General features: G+C 44.4%; 1 protein-coding gene across 1 annotated transcript in view; it reads left to right on the forward strand.

Moving 5' to 3' along the window:
- Positions 1 to 20935, forward strand: part of LOC124712314 (phospholipase A2 hemilipin-like) — a 155446-nt gene that overhangs the window by 1094 nt on the left and 133417 nt on the right. Inside the window, exon 2 of the mRNA XM_047242607.1 lies at positions 16315 to 16378. Coding sequence (XP_047098563.1) covers positions 16315 to 16378 — 64 coding nt within the window. The remainder of the gene's footprint in view (positions 1 to 16314; positions 16379 to 20935) is intronic.

Raw genomic sequence — 20935 nt, forward strand, 5'->3', positions numbered from 1 at the left:
GACTTTGGCCTCTTAACGTCAACATTCTCCTGGAAGATGCTTGCCGTCAGTGATACCTGGCTCAAATGTGAACGACGACGCCATACCTACGATTTCGCTATATGAAGGTGGACACACTGCACCAACGCACGCTCATGGCGTGTGGACGAGACAGGGCGCCTTGGCATCGATCGACCACTGAATTTTACTACACGGTCTTGAGGAAATTAGCGTCGCAACAACCTTCGCCAGAGCGCCAAATGGCCATCTATGGGGCATAGGCATAGCTTCTACGGATCACGGCTGCCAGATTGGAAGGGACGCGGGGTTCGAGCGAGACTACAAGATTCCGTCCCAGAAGAATGCGCTTCTTCTTCATCATATGGTCAGAGAACGGAGGCATCGTAAAAGGCGACTATCACGGCAGTTATTGCGGCGGACGGGGAATGTACAGAGCCACACACCGCCCTCTCCCGTGTCCTCACAGATTATTACCGCGTTCTCTCTGGCAGGTCAATGGCCTGACAATGACGCCGAGGACGTCCTGCGCGACCTGCCGCCTTCGGTTAGAGTGCAAAGAGACGACACATTTTTGGAGGCTGTCGCTCTGGAAGAAATGCACATACAGCAGCCCTGGACCTGATGGTCTTCTGCCTGAATTTTATAGAACATTTTCTTACTTTATGGGGGAAGTTTGACGGTAAATGTGCTGCGAACTCCTGAATCCAGGCTTTCACGTCCCCTCCCTCCCCCCCCCCTCGAATTTTTAGTGGACATGGTTGTACATGTGCCAAAACCAAAGGGGGTGCAGCAGACCGCAACATTTTCGACCGTTGAGTTTGGTTACCTCGGATTACAAGCTGTTCGCACGCACACTTCGTGCTTGCCTCCTCGCTACTGTCAAGGATGTCATTCACGCCGACCAAAGATGTCTGAGACGTGGCAGGAATATACACGCGGCATTAATCTTTTGTAAAGGTGTGGCGGCGCTCATGTCGGCATGTCGCTGGGTGCCCTCGCTGCGGTTGACCTACACCATCCGTTTGACTGAGTTGAGCACGATTTCTTGCAGGCTGTCTTAGAGAAGATGTCTGCCCCCAATATCGGCTACTATACTTCTCCGTTTCATTCACAGGGCCCCTTCCACTGTCCGGGTCAATGGCTATCGCTCGCCACTATTGAGCGCTGACTACGACAAGGCTGCCCTCTCTCTTCGCCGCCGCCCTTGAGCCTGCACTCCGTCGTCCACGTCAGCGTTTAGAGGGCATTCGCCTCAGTAATGTGCATTTCAAATGTTATGGCTACGTGGACGATGTAGTTTTCTTGGCGAGATCGCCAGAGGATATACGTACGGAGATTGCGTGGCTTCAGCGCTGCGGCGGGTTGGCCAGGAGCTGTATAACCTGCGGAAATCCCACTACATGGTTGCGGGCGGAGGATTGAATACCGGAACGCCGGTGCCCATTACCAAAGTCCCGGCGATGAAATGTTTACCAAAGATCTTCCGTGGGAATGTGCAGCGTACAGCAGCAGATAAGCATCACAGACTACTTAGTACGATTCGCACGCGTCTCCATACCTTTCGAACACTTGATCATGCGGATATATTTTGACAACGTCTACCTTGCCCCGAAAATTAAACATTTCACACACGTTCCCCCAATGCGCGCTACGGTGGCTGCCAGGTTACAAGCCACTTTTGGTCATTTCGTCAGCGATGGTAGGATGTTCAAAACTTGTTACAAGACACTGACGTTGCTCACTGATGCCTACGTGCTTCGAACAAGGACATCTTCACTGGTTCACTGATTAAGGGGTTGGCTACTGTATGTGCATCTCCTAATTCCGTGTTACATGGACAGTACAAACAATTGATTAGAGTTGACGCTCCCTGCGGCCGCCGATTCCTGTTGGATATATCTCTCCACCACTGTGTCATATTCGCATCTATCTGGTCGGCATGAGTTATCTGTTGGATGTCCTACCTATTAAATCCAGCCTTGTAGTCAAATATGGGGTGTCTAGGAAACCTGCATTTTCGGATCACAACATTCAAACAAGTTGTGTTAATAAGTTTTATTACAAAATAAAAAAGCAATACTTTGTGTTTCAGAGATGTGTCGCAAGCAAAGGGCGACAGATAAAATACGAAATCTCTTCAGTATAACCATGCTAAGTCCGTGTTACATGACAATACAAGCAAGTGATTAGAGTTGACGCTCGTACCCAAGTTGCTAGCCTGAAGCTGCTGTAGACCTGGCCGAGACCACCCAGGTGCGGCGCTTATGTCCTCTTCGCATAGAGGCCGCTGCTGCCTCGTTGTCGACCTGGAGATGGGTCGGTCAGCGTGCAATTGGCTGACGTCTTCTCACAGCCATCTCTTCTCCATCGTTCACGACTGGCGTGCCGGCGCGGCGCTTGACTTTACGCCGTAACACTACCGACCACGCGGGAGCCTAGAACCAAGGACTTCTACCGCTACTTTCAACGGACACTGCCTGCAAATGTGACTGAACGTTGGCATACGGCAGATATGGAGTAACATAGACTCGCCTTTCCTTCCCACCACGGGGAGGCACTGTGATATGTAATAACGACTGGAAAATCCCCCCACACGACAAAGTTTATACACTATATCTTGCCGAGGACCCTCTCTGTCCCAGCTGCGCCGCTGTCGACCCCGACCTGCACCGTTTTGTTTTTGACACGGTGGCCGACTGCTGACTCGTCACACGTCGCATGTTGGCATCGTTGCTGCGGCGGACGCCTCAGTCCACAGAGCCCATCGAAATAATCCATCCTGACGTCACTTGGTATCCTGTTACTCGTCATTACGCCACGGTGTGGGTTAAAGGTATGGAGTCGTCATACTTTTTCAGTAAGAGCGTTGTCGGGTTATTAGAGTTTTGGCTCTGTCTAACGAGCAATTACCCGGTTTTACGGCGTAAGGGGTCATATGGTTCACTCTTTGTAAATTACTTGGGATCGTTGTTTACGCACAATCCGGACTATTGGGGTGTACCGGCTGTGAGAAGAGATTGAAGATATGGCACAGGATGGACTGATGAGAGACATTAATTGTGGGGTGTTCAACTCTCGCTGGTAGAGATGACGACGTGAACATCTCACCGTCTGGCTGCTGTGGACACCCTCGAAAGAAGATTAAAAATAATTTAAAAAAAAATAAAAATAAAAATAAAAACGAAATGAAAGAAATAAAATAATATAAAAGTATTGTACCCTTTCTTTTATATCTTTTTTACAAATCGAGCAAAGGGACATCCGTCATAGTTAGCTTTCAGAGTGAAAGTGGCAGTGGCACGAGATATTGTTTTTGTTTGTGAGATAGGTTTTTGAGGGTAGTGTGGGTGTTAGAGACCAACGCCTGAAGTGGGAGAGGTAAAAAAGAGAAGGCGGTCAAGGTGACCGTTCGCGGAAAAAAGTGGCCACTGCTACTGAATCTCATGCGAGGAACCTGGATTCCATTCCTGATAGCGCCAGGGGAATTTTCTTAGTGGAAGTACTGGACTAGAGTGCACTCAGCCTCGTAATGCCAGTCGAGGTTCCACCTGTCAGAGATAGTGGCTCCATGGCCGGACCGTCGACAACGGCAGGGAGTGCAGTAAACTGACCACATACCCCACAATACCTCATCTGGTGATGAATGACTGAGGATGGCACGGCGGCCGGTCGGCTATCACATCGTCTTCAGAGCGTGATTGCAGGGTTTCCTTTTTCATTTTATTCTTACTTTTGTTAGAAGCTACATAAATATTGATAAACATGGTACTGTTTACAAAGCAAACAATTACAACTTTTAGGAGATGAAGAACTGGGGGAAGTAAATTGTGAGAACAGGTCGCGAGTCGTACTTTGGTAGTTCAGTTGGCGGGCAGCTTCTCCACGAAAGGCAAATGTCCCGAGTTCGAATCTCGTCCGGCAAACAGTTTTAATCTGCCAAGACATTTCAGTCACGACTTTTGCATAATATAATAATGACAGTGTTCAAGAATAACATTTCAGCAGTTGCTATAGATGAGAAAATAAAGTCATGGGTGAGTGTCTAGGAACGTGGCTCGCGTAGCATACTTGGCGTGGTATTGGATACTTCAATAAATGCTTCTCAGTCTGTTACATTACACCACAAATTCATAGTAACTTTGCGAATGGCTCGTTTGGGGACACATGTTTATTGTAACGACTTTGGTTCTGTTATTTATTCTTTCACATATGCTCGAAATCGTTTTTATGATACACTGTGTTCAGCAGTGGTCGTGCCATTTCATATCTCTAGACATTTTTACTCTCAAATATTTGTGTGAGAGGACAGAGTCTCAGTGGCGTTGAGAAACAACTGAAATCGTTAAAATTGTTCAAGACTCCAGTTGCGCTGCTGATTTAGCCCGTCTTACATAGCCCTGAAGAAAAAATTATGCTCTGTGGTGTTGGAACAAAGCACAGGTCACAGTAGTCTACGAGCATGGCAGCAGAAGTGTTATACAAATCTGCTGTCCATAATCACTGACATGCATTTTTTGTAGAATCGTAGAACATATTCTTTATATTACAGACTTGGAAGGCAATATTAATGCTAACCTCAGACCACAAAGAGGTTGAAGCAGTCATTCTATACACACTCCGTGCGCGAATTGTATGAGAAGTAACTTTAATATGTTATACAATGGAAAGGGGAGTTTGCATGCACTTCATGATAGTTCGTAGAGTACGGAAAAAGAATGTATTTCGCATCTACATCATCATGACTACTTTGCGGTTCAAACTTAAATACTTGCAAGTCTAACGTTCGCATTCAGCGATATTATTTCGAGTCAAACTAAAGTGTTTGGTAGAGGATTCATGGAGCTACTTTCACGCTATTTCTCTACTGTTCCACTCTCGAATAGCACTTGTCAAAAATGAATATCTAAGTGTTTCCATGCGATCTATGATTTTTTCATGTCTTATTACCATCATCATTTCTCCCTATGTAGTCAACAAAATATTTTCACACCGAGAGAGAAATTTGGTGATTCTAATTTCGTGAAAAGATCTCGCCGGAAAACAGTCTTGTTTTAATGATTACCACCCCAACTTGCATATCATGTCCGTGACTCTCTCAGTTTCTTATTCTTAATTATCGGTTTGGTCTGGATGATCATGTAGGTTCTCTACATTGCTCCACTAATCATATCTCTTCCTAGCTTTCGGGGTACATTCTCGTTTTCTCGGGCTTATCGCCTCCATATCCTTGTCAATATCATCCTTCCATCTTTTGCGTGGCCTTCCTCGGCCCTTTCTGCTCTTCGCGGATCCTGAGAATGTTACTCGCGGTAGTCTCTCACCTCCAATCCTAATTAAATGTCATGCTCACATCCGTTTTCTTCTCTTCATCCTTCTGCCAGTATCAGTTTGTGAGTATTGATCTGCCTGTTCCTGGTTATTTAATATCCTCCATTCCTGTGACGGGTTGCCCCACTTGGGGCCAAACATTTTCCTCAATATCTTTCTGACGAAAATTGGTAGTTATCTTTCACGTGATTCTAAAACGTCTCGAAAGTTCCACTGCACAGCACGTCCCGTAAACCAAAATATGCTCTATTTGCCACTGCGTTCCTTCCCTTAATCTCAATTTCCAATCTTTTGTGCTCGCTAAAAATGCTTCTAATGTATCTAAATGGGTGTACACTGAGGTGAGAAAAATCGTGGGATAGCGTTATGCACATATACAGGCAGTTGTAGTATCGCACACAATGTATAAAACGACAGTGCACTGGTAGAGCTAACATATGTACTCATGCGACTCGTGTGTAAAGTTTTCCAACATGATTGTGGCCGCACGACGGGAACTAAGGATTTTGAACGCGGAATGGTAGTTGGAGCTAGACACATGAGACATTTCATTCCGGAAATCGTTAGGGAATTCAATATTCCGACACCCACACTGTCAAGAGTGTGCCGAGAACACCAAATTTCAGGCATTACTTCTCACCACGGAGAACATAGTGGCCGACGGCATTCACCTAAGGACCGAGAGCAGCGGCATTTGGGTAGAGTTTGCAGTGCTAAGAGAGAAGCAATGCATAGTGAAAAAGCCGTGGTAATGAATGTAGGACGTACGACCAACGTATCAGTACAGTGCGGCGAAATTTGGCATTAATGGACTATGGCAGCGAGTACCTTTGCTAACAGCACGACATAGCCTGCAGAACCTCTCCTGGGCCCGTAGCAATATCGGTTGGATTCAGACGACTGGCGAACCGAGGCCTGGCCTGAGGAGTCCAGATTTCAGTTGGTAAGAGCTGATGGTAGGGTTCGAGTGTGCCGTAGACCCACACGAAGCCATGGACCCGAGCCGTCAACAAGATGCTGTGCAAGCTGGTGATGGCTCCATAATAGTGTGGCCTGTGTTTACATGGAATGTACTGGGTCCTCTGGTCCAATTGAACCGATCTTTGACTGGAAACAGTTATATCAGTCTACTTGGACGCCATTTGCAGCCATTAATGCACTTCACTTTCCCGAACAACGATGGAATTTATATGGATGTCAATGCGTCATGTCACCGGGCCACAATTGGTCCCGACTGGTTTGAAGAACATTCTGCGCAGTTCGAGCGAATGATTTACCCACCCAGATCGTCCGACACAAGTCCCATCGAACATGTTTGGGACATAATCGAGAGGTTAGTTGGCGAACAAAATCCTGCGCTGGCAACACATCCTTAACTATGGACGTCCCTACAGGCAGCATGACTAAGTATTTCTGCAGGTGACTTCCAACGACTTGTTGATACCACGCCACGTCGAGTTGCTGCACTGTTGCGGGCAAAAGGAGGTCCGACACGATAGTAGGAGGTATTTCACGACTTTAGCCATCTCAGTACATTTTTTTAAAAGTAACTTCAACTGTCATTTGGGGTACCCTTACCGGGTGCCTTGTTCACGAATATGTACTCAATTTTGTCCTAATTAATCATTTGCCACTCTCCTTTCCTTGCGATATTTCTATAAAAACTTTTTATGAGCTGCAAGTTCTCTTTGTTATCACTTATTAGCACAACATTGTCTGCATATGCAAGTCGACTGTTTGTGTTGTTACGGAGTCTTATTACAGTTGGGTTTAATTTTTGGTGTTTTCTGTCTCTCCTTTGTAAAATTAAACTAAAGGTGTTAGAGATAATACAAAACGAGCTACCATTCTCTGAATTTTTTCTGTCATTCGTCAGTCCCATCTGGTAAGGGTCCCACACTGCGCAGCAGTAGTACAGAAGAGGGAGGACAACTTAGTGTAGACAGTTACTTTAGCAGATCTGTTGCATCTTCTAAGTGTTCTGCCATTAAAACGAAATCCTTGGTTTGCCTTCCCCGCGTTTTCCAATTTTAGTTGTTCGTAATTATAATCCCTAAGTATTCCGTTGAATCAAACTTTAAATTGTGTAATTTATTATGTACTGAAATTTAAGAGAATTATTCCAGTACTGTGAAAAACATCACACTTTTTATTGTTTACATCTACATCCATACTCCGCAAGCCACCTGATGGTTTGTGGCGGAGGGTACCTTGAGTACCTCTATCGTTTCTCCCTTCTATTCCAGTCTCGTATTGTTCGTGGAAAGAAAGATTGTCGTTATGCCTCTGTGTGGGCTCTAATCTCTCTGATTTTATCCTCATGGTCTCTTCACCAAAATTTTGTTTAGGTTCATTTCGTACGTTTCATATCTTATAGATATCTTGCCATTTTCAACTCGCTTCAATGTTCTGATGAATTTACTAGGAGATAAACGATTACATCATCTGCAATCTAAGAGGACTGCTCAAATTGTCTCTTGAATCGTTTATGTAGTTTCAGAGCAACAGAAGGCCTTCATCACTTCCGTTTGGAATCTCAAGTACCACTCCAACTTCACTAGATGAGTTCCCCTGAATTACTACGAAAGGAAAACATGGATTCAGTTACACAGCTGAGGTGTTATTCTACAATCTTATAGTCGAATGACGGAACGTCTTTACACTTCGGGACAGTATAACTTTGCATTCAATTACATAAAGAGTTAATTTTCAGTCTCTGTCGCAGGCTAAAATGTTGTCAATATTCAACTCGTTGTCGCTGCAACTTTTATCTGATAAAATCTCCCCAGAGGAAACACTGTAATTACGAAAACTCTGAGATTGCAAATAAAGATTTTTGCTAAAGCCACTTTTACATTATAGACTGTCTCAGTCGACTCCTCGAAACAAATGAACCTACGGCAGCGTCCCTGGCGTTTTATTCCTGTACTAGTGAGAAGAAAACGGGAAGTAGTATAACCCGATTTCCCAGTATCTTCGCTCAGTGGAAGAGGAGTCAAAAGATGCGAACACGTATTTCGGTTTTGCGTCTGCCCCCGTCGGAGATTCGAGTCCTCCCTCGGGCATGCGTGTGTGTGTTGTGCATAGCGTGTAAGTTACGTTAAGTAGTGTTTGGGCTTAGGGACCGATGACCTCGGCAGTTTGGTCCCATAAGACCTTACCACAAATTTAAATTCAATTCGTGTTTCGGTTTATCCGTAGATACTCAACCGTTTGAGAAAATGCCGATCAAAATTTTCTGCATACAGTAGATGCCTTTCAGGGCGCGATAAGTTCATCGTAAGTAGTGGCAGCATCACAGTTCTGTTCCTCGAGTTGAAAGCAAGATTATTGTTTCTATTTATTTATTTTTTTCATCTATCTACCCTTGTCCATAGACTGAAACTAGGCGAATGTTTCTCATCAAGTTATGAGAGACGAGAACGTTATATTAACTGTAAAATACAGTTTATTCTTATTTTTATATTCAGGAAGATTTGGTACATTTTCTGTATGATACCAATCGTTAAAACATTCACAACATAGAAATTCCGAACACCACGAGCATTGCACAAAGCCAAGTCTGTCACAGTGACATTTCTTCTATGAATCTCAGTTGGGAAAGAAACGTCGTTGACATTGCTGGAGATTTTACATGTTGACAACAAAGTTGCGGCAAACCAAGGATCATTTTTCCGAAAACTAGCGCTTGCAGTTGATTATGAATCAAAAAACACTACAGGACTTTCACCCTAAACAATTTCAAACAATTTCAAATAATTTTTTTATTAATTTTTTTTAATTCATTCAACAGAGAGACCATTACTAGACAAATAAGGACACCGCTATTTCAATACGCATCGGAAAACATTCCGCAGTAATCTTCTACGGACACAAATAGATAAATGACGAACAAAAACAAAAATAAAAACAACAGCCAGGTTCCGAACACGGATCGCAGAAGTGGAAATCCGAGACACTATCCACTGTGCCACCGCTTCGGCTGGACTTATTAGCCGCTAAAAGACTCGTGAAGTAACTTGAAAATTTTGACCGTAGTTTCCTCAAAAACGGTCGATTATCTATGGATAAGCCGAGACACGTGTTCGCTGGTTTTGACTCCTCTTACCCTGAGTGAAGTTCCTGGGAAATCGAGTTATGACACTTGCCAAGTTCGCCTCTTACGTGTCCAATACATCGAAAATTAAAAATGACGTAATTTTCACTAAAACACGTTTACTCTATATACGTTCTTATTTATGTATGGTGTAGGCTTTTTCTTTGTGAAACGTAATTACCTTTCTGCTTTCAGGTATTTCGTCTCTTGTAGGCTAACACTAGAAGAAAAAATTCCAAGTCCTCGTGCAATCTTGTCAATGTGTCACGAAAACAAGGCAAACAAAATAATAAAGATGAAGACACGAAAGCACAAAATCTATTTCCATAGTACGAGTAAGTTCAGCCAGAATAAGTTAACTTACGATTTTAGCAGAGCCCCAGTCACGCAGCGTGCTGCATACTCGGGATTACAGAACTCCACACCGGCCGCAATCTATACATCACTGACGTCACAGACACACTCGCGATGTGTTGGCTGCTGATTTACACGCAGGCACGAGAGTCGATTTTGGCCAGAAAGTCACTCGCGTAAAGCTGGTTTACGTCATTAACGTAGTGTGTTAAAAGCGACAGTACTATTGCACTCCGTTGAAGCAGACAGTACTCCAGTTGCTGTAGATGAATGTCCATCCAGGATAGAGAACTGTGTTCGGTTTGTGGGGAAACGTAAGTTGCAGTTGCAAAGCCGGTTAGATATGCCGTAGGATGGTATTTTATTTAAAGGGCGTCGATTTGATACTAAATCATATTTCGAAAGTCTAGCAACAACTAATCAATTCATCTCTCCATGACACTGGACGTATCTTATCTGAAGAGCACGAATTGAGTCTCCTATGACTGATGCTTGAAAGCCTAACGTAGTCTTGAAAAATTATGTGAAATGTCCAATTAAAATTTTGAAACACATTTTAGCCTGATATTCAACCAGTTTTCAGGTATGATTCCCTCATAACACAATCTGGCTCGGAACATTTTAATGACGACGGTATGCTTCTGCAAGCGCAACGAGTATTTCATTGGAAAGTTTATGAAGGGCACATTAATTCAGCACATGTTCTGACTACACGCCAACATACCGCTCTTGTAATTTTTGGATATGGTCATGGCGGCGGAGCAGAAACCGATTACTAATTTTAAATATCTGAAATAGTGCTGAAGGGAACTGACGCCATGAATCCTGCAGGGCTATCCATAAATCCGTGGGAGTACGAGGGGATGGAGATCTCTTCTAAACAGAACGATTCAAGGCATCCCAGATATGCTCAATAAGGTTCATTTCTGGGGAGTTTGGTGGCCAGCGTAAGTGTTTAAACTTAGAAGAGTCTGTAGCAGTTCTGGACGTGTGGGGGTGTCGCATTGTGCTGCTGGGATTGCACAAGTCCGTCGGAATGCACAATCGACATGAATGGATGCGTTTGATCAGACAGGATGACCTGTCAGAGTCGTATCTAGATCTATCAGGGGTCCCACATCACTCCAACTGCACACGACCCGCCGGCCGGTGTGGCCGAGTGGTTCTAGGCGCTTTTTACCACACCAGTACAGAGCCCTACAGCACGAACAGTCCCCTGCTGACATGTAGATTCATGTATTAATGAGATTGTCTCCATACCCGTACACGTCCATCCGCCCGATACAATTCGAAACGAGACTCGTCCGACCAGGCAACACGTCTCCAATGATCAAAAGTCCAATATTGGTGTTGACGGGTCCAGGATGAGACGTGAAGCATTGTGTCGTGCAGTCATCATCATGGGTATACGAGTGGGAATTCGGCTCCGAAAGCCCATATCGATGATGTTTCGTTGAATGGTTCCCACGCTGACACTTGTTGATGGCCCAGCATTGAAATGAAATCTGCAGCAATTTGCGGGAGGGTTGCATTTCTGTCACGTTGAAAGATTCTCTTCAGTCGTCGTTGGTCCCATTCTTGCAGGATCTTTTTCCGGCCGCAGCTATGTGAGAGATTTGATGTTTTACCGGATTCCTGATATTCGCGGTACACTCATGAAATGATCGTGTGGGTAAATCCCTACCTCTAAGGTGCTGTGCCCATCGCTCGTGAGCAGTATATACCACATTCACTCATTTAACTGTTGATAACTTGCCGTTATAGCAGCAATAACCGATTTAACATCTGCGAGAGACATTTGCTGTCTTATATGCGCGATGCCGACCGCAGCGCCATATTCTGCCTGTTTAGATATCTCTGTATTTGAATACTCGTGCCTATACCAGTTTCTATGGAGTTTCAGTGTATAATTTTAATTTTTCGGTTTGTTACCACAACTACCGTTCTTTTTGTATAAATATCTCCGCAATAGAGGGAAAGACGTAATATGCAGTCACAAAACGCACATCACAAAACACGGAGAAGAGCACGGGTATAAAAACACTTTGACGTGATGCCGTCGCTGTGGGAATAGCGTCGTTGTGTTGTTCTTGCGTAGCATTCAGTGAACGAATACACGAGGTGCAAATCGACAGCTCATCAGTAAACCTATGCATAACACTTTGTATCACTGTTAACGAACAACTAATACAGCCGGTACACCAAACCGAGGCAGAACCACATAGTAATCAGTGAAAGCTTGAGGGTGAAGAGTAATGTTGACTTTACTGTTGTTAGCAGCAAATATTGTGAGCGAATGGAAGTTTGTTTCCAAACAAGGCACACATGCGTGTCGTCGATATTTGCGCTGTTGTGCAGATATGTACAGTGTCATACACATAGAAATCAAATGGCAGTGAGAAATCAGAGTAGCTGCTACTACTCTGTAGCGAACCACAGGAGATGACGGGTCCCTTGTGCCAAAAAACTCAAAAAAATGTCGCTGAAAAACTTCCGAAATTTTGTCGGCTGATCTCGGCTTTGTTCTGTACAGGGATAATGCTACAAATACTCGTTTGGTCCACAAGTTCGTAGCGTATTTCCATAAGTTTAATAAACACTATAGAGACACACAATAGAGACTTCAGTCATCAATAATATATTCCCCTTTACAACAGTCTGCCAACGCCGGGGTGGATTTTCGTTTCTGCGAAATCACGTGATTTTGAGGCAAAGAACTCGTCGAACCGTGTTCGAAGCGCATTTTCATCCAGAAACGGAGTTCCTTGAAGGTTGTTCGATAGACAGACGAAAACGCGAAAATTTGAGAGTGCAAGATTAAATGAATAAGGCGGGTGCGGAATGACATTCCATCTCCAGCTTCTGTGTAATGTATTTGTCAGTCTAGTAGAATGTGGGCGGTCATTGTCGTGGAGTAGCATCACTTCACGCAGTCTTCCTGGTCGTTGTTCTTCGACTGCGTCTGCAAGGCGTCTCAGTGGTTGATAATGAACGTCAGCAGAACAAAACACCGTCGCTGTTCCATTACCTGCATAACATTATCTGTGTGGATGCGAGCAGGCCTTTATACAGGGAGTGACTGCTTTGTTTTCAATCAACCATTGCTTTCTTTTCCTTAGCATGAAGACACCATTTCTCGTCACCAGTAACGATACAGGATAGGAATGGTCGGTACTGTTCACGAGCCAATTCATGACGAGCAAGCAGAGATGCACCCATGGCCACCCTCTGATTTTTGTGACTTTGGCTTAGAGTATGTGGTACCAATACACCCTATTTCTGAATCTTCCCCTTGTATGCAAATGTCGCACGATGGTGGAATGATCACAGTTCATCATATCTGCCAGTTGAGTGCACTGACGTGAATCACTGCGGATTAATGCGTTTAAACGATACTCATCAAACCCCGAAATCTTGTTGAACGCGAAGAGTCACTAATCTCAAAAAGTTCCTCCTTAAAACGAGAAAACCATTTTCTTGCCGTGCTCTGTCCAACGGCGTTATACCGATACACGGAGCAGATCTTCTTGACTGTCTCCGCTGCTGTCACCAGCCTATTAAAATCAAATTGAAGGATATGTGGGAAACGTTTCGATTTCTCCACTCAGCACTTCATTTTCTACCGTCTGCTGCTCCACTCACTATCTCCAAATAATAAAATAACAGTATTTAATCTGAAATACCAATAGTGAACTACAAATAAAAAACAAGGAAAACGAAAATGCAACGAACTTATGCACTAACGTAACGGATTTATAGATACGGGGACTTAGGAGCTGGCTGGTCCCGGCAGAGGTTCGAGTCCTCCCTCGGGCATGGGTGTCTGTGTTTGTCCTTATGATAATTTAGGTTAAATAGTGTGTAAGGTTAGGGACTGATGACCTTAGCAGTTAAGTCCCGTAAGATTTCACACACATTTGAACATTTTGAACTTAGGAGCAATACACCACGGTAGAGGTTAATGAACTACATAAATGCAGGTCAGAGAATTCGATTTATTACGAAATATTTTAACCACGTCACTCATAACACATACAGACTTCTCAAAAGTATCACTTATTATTCTGCTTTTAGATAGAAATGATTATCCGAAACCAGACGCCCACTGTCAAAATTTGTAGTGTACTCGAATGCTGGATGCAACTACCAGTTACGCACGAATTCTATGTGGCATTCTTAAACTTCCGAAAATTTTAACAAATTCTTTCCTTTTCCTAGTTTTTCTCCCGTCTAGTATGTGGTCTTCTTTTCCAGGATTTGGCAAGTATTATTTTTTTACTTAACTTACAGTGAAGGTTATACCAGAACAATAAGTACATATTAAAATTAAAATACAGAGCGTATTGTCTAAAAGGTGCAAGTGTTGCATATTAATTGACGTAATTAAAATATATACAGTGAAAGCTATACCAGAGCAATAAGTACATACTAAAATACAGAGTGAATTGTCTAAAAGATGCAAGGGTTACATATTAATTTACATAATTAAAAGAACTCAGTCTTAATTAAATCTAAATGATATACCGTAATATGTACTATCAGAGATTAATTAGTTATTCATGCATATTGTGAAGTCCTCAGCAACCTGATGGAAGTATTTATAAAACAGAAGTGTCACAGCAATTCTGCCACCAGTCCAGTATATTCGTTGTCTGTAAAAATGTATCGTTATACGTGGCAGACTTTACAGGTTTTGTCTAAAAGACGGGTAACGTGACCGACTAATCATATGTAAAGTAGGTAATAGGACTTTATATCACGTAAAGTAAAGGGGGTATACTATAACCAACGGCACTATTTATGGTAGGTATACATAAAAGAACGATACCTTAAAAAGGCATTACACCTATGGAAACACCATAGCTGTACTCGATGGTTATATTAAAAAAGGATTCCTCCTTGAAGAACACTCTAGGATGATGACTGTAGGAAGTAAAAATAAAAATACGAAACAAAAAAGGTAAAAAATAAAAAGTAAACATATGTCTACCCATGTGATAAGACCACGGATACCACAATAGGAAGTGGATATTACGTAAGCTACCTTTTCAAAAAGCACACCTTTTTCAACAATAGCACAAGGTTTTTATGTTTCTATTTATATGAACATTATTTGGAAGATGGAACACATATCAGTTATTTGGACAGAAAATTCCTAACATATTTCTGGGGAGTATCTATGGAATGAAGATAACAGTAGAGCCGTTATAGCAACTCGCGCAAAAATATTATTAGATTACGTCACTTGGGTTTTAGTATCCAATAGTGCTCAACCAAACCAGACGTAAACTGTTCCATATAGATCGCAAGGGAACGCAAAAGCCAAGGGGTAAACTCAAGTACATACCACGAAATGTTAAATCAAATAAGAGTCCACATTGGGTCCACAATGAGCAGAGTACAGGATAATATACAATATCCGAATATCTCCTTCTTAGTCATGTAATCTCGGAAAAGTCACTTGAAAATAATCGCCACTCCCCAGACCATCGTTACACCACTTAAATGCAGATGAAAAGCTAGTGGGCAGAGCGTTACGCTGTACGAAGAGCTCACATTCTGTCACGATCTGCAGTGTATTTATAAGGCAATATCCTGACTAACAGACTCATCATCACCTAGTCCAAATTTCTGAGGATACAAACTTGAAATATGGGGAGGGTGGGGATCTTGTACTGTAGGCATCGTTTAACATGGGAGTGTGCAAAATTTCACTCTTAAGGGAGAGGAAAAGGGAATGAAAGGATTTTTGAAAATACGTCGCAGTTAAGGTAATTTTGAAAGTAGAACTACGATAATCGTTATTTGGTTCCTCAATCAGAAATTAAAACAAAGGTATTTCACCATTTTGGAAACTCAGCCACTAAGGCGGTAAAAGAGTGGATGAAATTTTAAAGCTACGTGTGTGAAAACTAAATATTTGAGTTCCCCGTTAGAAATTTAAAAAAATACGTGTTTCATCGTTTTTGGAAATTCATCCGTTTAATGGAGTGGAATAGGGGAAAATTAAATCTATAAAAGCTGTATTTGGCTTTTCTGTGAGGAATAAAAAAAATGTTTTTCATTGTTTTAGGAGGTTCAGTCCCTAAGGTGGTGAAATAGGGGATGGAAAATTGGAAAAATGTCGTTACATTAAAAATATTTTAAACCTAAATCTATGAAAACGGGTGTTTCACTTCTCGGTCAGATGTAAAGGAATATGTGCTAGGGGATGAAAGTTTCTATGGAAATGTCACCACAAGAATGCAAAAGGCATGAGTAACGAAAACCTCCAGCTACTACGATCGCTTTTAGGTCAGAAGTACTTTCGAAAAACGCCATGCTTCTATGACCTTAATCAGCATGAAAAGTTTAGAAGGTGTTGGACATTGTGAGCAACATAAAAAAAAAAATAAGATGTGCAGTCCATACAGCCTATGCGGGAGAAGCAGCGGGTGCTGAGCTAGTACTCACTACATTTGCATGCAGCCAGCGAATAGCAGCAAGGAAAAATCACGGGCAGTAATTTTTGTTTGCACGTGTGATGCTGGTTGTAGAATTTGTGAGCGGTGTTCTCGGAATACTCCCACGTAGTCCACCTCCAAAGCTGAGTGGTGAGCGGTGAGTGCACCATGCGTCCATAATGTCGACCACTGCTTCCAAGCGTGTTTCGAGAAAAGGCACAGTAAGCTTTAGTTTGGACAAATCCACACGTTCTGTGCAGCCCGGGTCTTTGAAGCTTCATCAATGGCTCGTCGATACCATTCATGTAACGTCTCATCGGGCTCATACTGCCTATTTTCACTCTGATAGCTATGTCTCTTTCGTTAAGTTTTTGGATACAAATAGAGGGGTTGCTTATGCCTCATGGTTCTGAAGTTCGCTTTAAGTATCACGGTGGTACCATAAGTGTGGTCCGCCCCTGGTAGCTGAGTGGTCAGCGCGACGGAATGTCATACCTAATGGCTCGGGTTCGATTCCCGGCTAGGTCGGAGATTTTCTCCGCTCAGGGACTGGGTGTTGTGTTGTCCTCATCATCATTTCATCCCCATCGACACGCAAGTGGCGTCAACTGGAGAGACTTGCACCAGGCGAACGGTCTACCCGCCGGAAGGCCTTAGCCACACGACATTTTCCATTTACCATAAGTGTGGCACTTCTAACGTAGAGCTGGGTTACATAAATGTCAGTCTTCAATCTCCTGCCAGAGGTTGACAACTCACTTCAGGAGATTTTGTTCCTTTATCGTGATGTGAGAGATACACTCCTGGAAATTGAAATAAGAACACCGTGAATTCATTGTCCCAGGAAGGGGAAACTTTATTGACACATTCCTGGGGTCAGATACATCACATGATCACACTGACAGAACCACAGGCACATAGACACAGGCAACAGAGCATGCACAATGTCGGCACTAGTACAGTGTATATCCACCTTTCGCAGCAATGCCGGCTGCTATTCTCCCATGGAGACGATCGTAGAGATGCTGGATGTAGTCCTGTGGAACGGCTTGCCATGCCATTTCCACCTGGCGCCTCAGTTGGACCAGCGTTCGTGCTGGACGTGCAGACCGCGTGAGACGACGCTTCATCCAGTCCCAAACATGCTCAATGGGGGACAGATCCGGAGATCTTGCTGGCCAGGGTAGTTGACTTACACCTTCTAGAGCACGTTGGGTGGCACGGGATACATGCGGACGTGCATTGTCCTGTTGGAACAGCAAGTTCCCTTGCCGGTCTAGGAATGGTAGAACGATGGGTTCGATGACGGTTTGGATGTACCGTGCACTATTCAGTGTCCCCTCGACGATCACCAGTGGTGTACGGCCAGTGTAGGAGATCGCTCCCCACACCATGATGCCGGGTGTTGGCCCTGTGTGCCTCGGTCGTATGCAGTCCTGATTGTGGCGCTCACCTGCACGGCGCCAAACACGCATACGACCATCATTGGCACCAAGGCAGAAGCGACTCTCATCGCTGAAGACGACACGTCTCCATTCGTCCCTCCATTCACGCCTGTCGCGACACCACTGGAGGCGGGCTGCACGATGTTGGGGCGTGAGCGGAAGACGGCCTAATGGTGTGCGGGACCGTAGCCCAGCTTCATGGAGACGGTTGCGAATGGTCCTCGCCGATACCCCAGGAGCAACAGTGTCCCTAATTTGCTGGGAAGTGGCGGTGCGGTCCCCTACGGCACTGCGTAGGATCTTACGGTCTTGGCGTGCATCCGTGCGTCGCTGCGGTCCGGTCCCAGGTCGACGGGCACGTGCACCTTCCGCCGACCACTGGGGACAACATCGATGTACTGTGGAGACCTCACGCCCCACGTGTTGAGCAATTCGGCGGTACGTCCACCCGGCCTCCCGCATTCCCCCTATACGCCCTCGCTCAAAGTCCGTCAACTGCACATACGGTTCACGTCCACGCTGTCGCGGCATGCTACCAGTGTTAAAGACTGCGATGGAGCTCCGTATGCCACGGCAAACTGGCTGTCACTGACGGCGGCGGTGCACAAATGCTGCGCAGCTAGCGCCATTCGACGGCCAACACCGCGGTTCCTGGTGTGTCCGCTGTGCCGTGCGTGTGATCATTGCTTGTACAGCCCTCTCGCAGTGTCCGGAGCAAGTATGGTGGGTCTGACACACCGGTGTCAATGTGTTCTTTTTTCCATTTCCGGGAGTGTATATGATACAAACGCTGGTTCATTCAGCACGGGTAGCTATGTTTTAGCGGTATCCGTTTAGCGGAGATGGTAATCAAATGTAACATTCCTTCCCATCTACAGGTCTGTGGTTATCACATTCATGAAATGTTTTGTGGACAGGTGGGGACGATTTCTTTGCAATGAAAGTGGTCACAGTAGATCTAATTGCACACGGCGGGTACTTGTACTGAATTCCTCATTTAAACGGCGTCGAAAACTGACGTTAGTTGATCTCATTTCTCTTGCTCACTAGATTCGTGCCACGGCCGCCCTGGGTGAAACGGAACAACAGAGCGAAGCGCAGCTTACAGCTCCCGAATTTCCGTCATTACCCTGACAGTACAGCTCTAATTGTTGTTGCCAAGACAACAGTGTCCGCGGTGCAACGTAAGAAATGTCGTACGCAGGATGAAGAGTCGGATGGCCGGTCGGTGTGGCCGAACGGTTCTAGGCGTTTCAGTCTGGAACCGCGCACCAATACGGTCGCAGGCTCGAATCCTGTCTCGGGCATGGATGTGTGTGATGTCCATAGGTTAGTTAGGTTTAAGTGATTCTAAGTTCTAGGGGACTGATGACCTACGATGTTAAGTACGATAGTGCTCAGAGCCATTTGAAGCATTTGAAGAGTTGGATGCCTCTTCTGCTCAACGACCGCTCCCTGAAATAATTGTGTCGGTTGATGTATCTTCCAGTACTGAGAACTCCATTACCGACTGGTCGGTCGTGCGAATACTTTTGTTGATGTCTCTGGTTTTTCTCTCTGTATCCCTCCTGTGGTTGAAGTAAATCCTCTGGAACCACCCTGGGTTTGGGAGGTCGAGAGGCCTCCTCGTGTATCAAAGATTCAACAGCATCACTCTGAGGCCCACCTAAACCCACCTACTCCTTCATGTAACCCATTCAGGTGAGATCGGAACTGACTGCTGTTGTTACTTCTGTAAAGGCGATAGGTAGCCAGGAAGCCGGCCCACTACCTGTCGACCGAGCTGTTGTGTTGCCTGACCACTCTTGTGCGTCGATCTAAATTGAAGGATCTCGTTCTGCGGAGTGGACTTCTGAGGCTCTGTTTATCACTTACTATGGGTAACATTTGAGAACCGCCTACGTCCCCGACTGCAGATGTTGTAAACAATCGTCCAATCTGAGCGCGCGGTGGCTCGTAAAACATGAAACCTAAAGATTCCAGAAGCGAGGATGCAAGTCGCACACCCTTCAATGGACCTCACAATGGTCCTTGACCAACACTGATGACGTAATTAAGTAGAACAGCAGCTCGAATTTGTTTCTTGTTACAGTATGCAGCCGTAAACATTTCTTTCTCTGAATGTTAATCGGGTGGAATCGGAACTGCGGCGCGCTTCGTTGCGTCATTTTATCTATGATCCCTGTGAGGATGTAGTATTTTTACAAGAAATTCAGTTCACTCGTTTACCTCTTCCTAGTTTTAGTATTGTGTTTAAACGTGGCTCCCGAATGTCCCCCGTGACCGGCCTCGTTTTTTATGGTAGGTATTTCCACCGTAGGTGTTTAAGTTCTTGATAGTGGTAGAGGAATAGGATGTGCTCTTCTTCACCTGATCTTGATTCTCCTTTATACACCGCCCAGTTCCGGACGAACTTTGGACCGTTGCGGATTTTATGAGGTGGTTTATTTGTTACCAAAAATACCGCGGAGTATTTTGATAGGTTGTGATTTTAACAGTGCCTTGCATCCTGTGGATCAGTCCCCAAGTTTTAATTTATGTCGGGAATTGCAAGATTTAATTCATTCCTCGAAAGTACAAGACGTTTGGATCTGTAAATATCCGACTCTTGTCAAAGATACTTATTGCTACTTCTAGCAGTAGGCTTACCAGATGTTATTTATTTTATTGGAAGCGCAATAGGATTTTGCCTTTTGATGTGATCCCAGCCATCATCAAGGGCCAATGAGGAGTGACTGTTACTTTAAATTGCAGGCGACAGCAGGTGAAGGTGTTTAGATCACCTAGGAGGCTGAATGTAGTGCACTTTGAAGATCCCTTACTAGATGGGGTGATCAGAGAAGCGTGGGACCGTAGTCTCCGTTCCGGTTTGGAATGGTGGATTTAACTCGCAAAGCCGACGCTACGACAATAGATAGATCACTGGAATTTCGGAGGACCAAGAATTCTACTGCTCTCTCCAACGTGACCTCTATGACGGCGGTCATCACGTTCCTCTGTGGACCGCAGACGTCAGGCGTGTAAAGGTGCGATTGTTACAACTGAAACAGCGTCAAACGGTGATAATTATGGTCTCTTAATTCAGGCTGGTAGAAAAACCGGAAAGGGCTGGACCAATGGGTATTTTACACACTTCATTCACTGGTAAAACGCAAACTTATTTTACACCATTTCAATCACATAGCAGCCAATTAAGCTTACCTTCTTAATTAATTAAAAGGCCAAGCAATGAGACCCATTTAAGAGTCAATGCCAATTTAAATAATCTA

This window comes from Schistocerca piceifrons, chromosome 8, assembly GCF_021461385.2.
Source record: "Schistocerca piceifrons isolate TAMUIC-IGC-003096 chromosome 8, iqSchPice1.1, whole genome shotgun sequence".
Classification (NCBI taxonomy): domain Eukaryota; kingdom Metazoa; phylum Arthropoda; class Insecta; order Orthoptera; family Acrididae; genus Schistocerca; species Schistocerca piceifrons.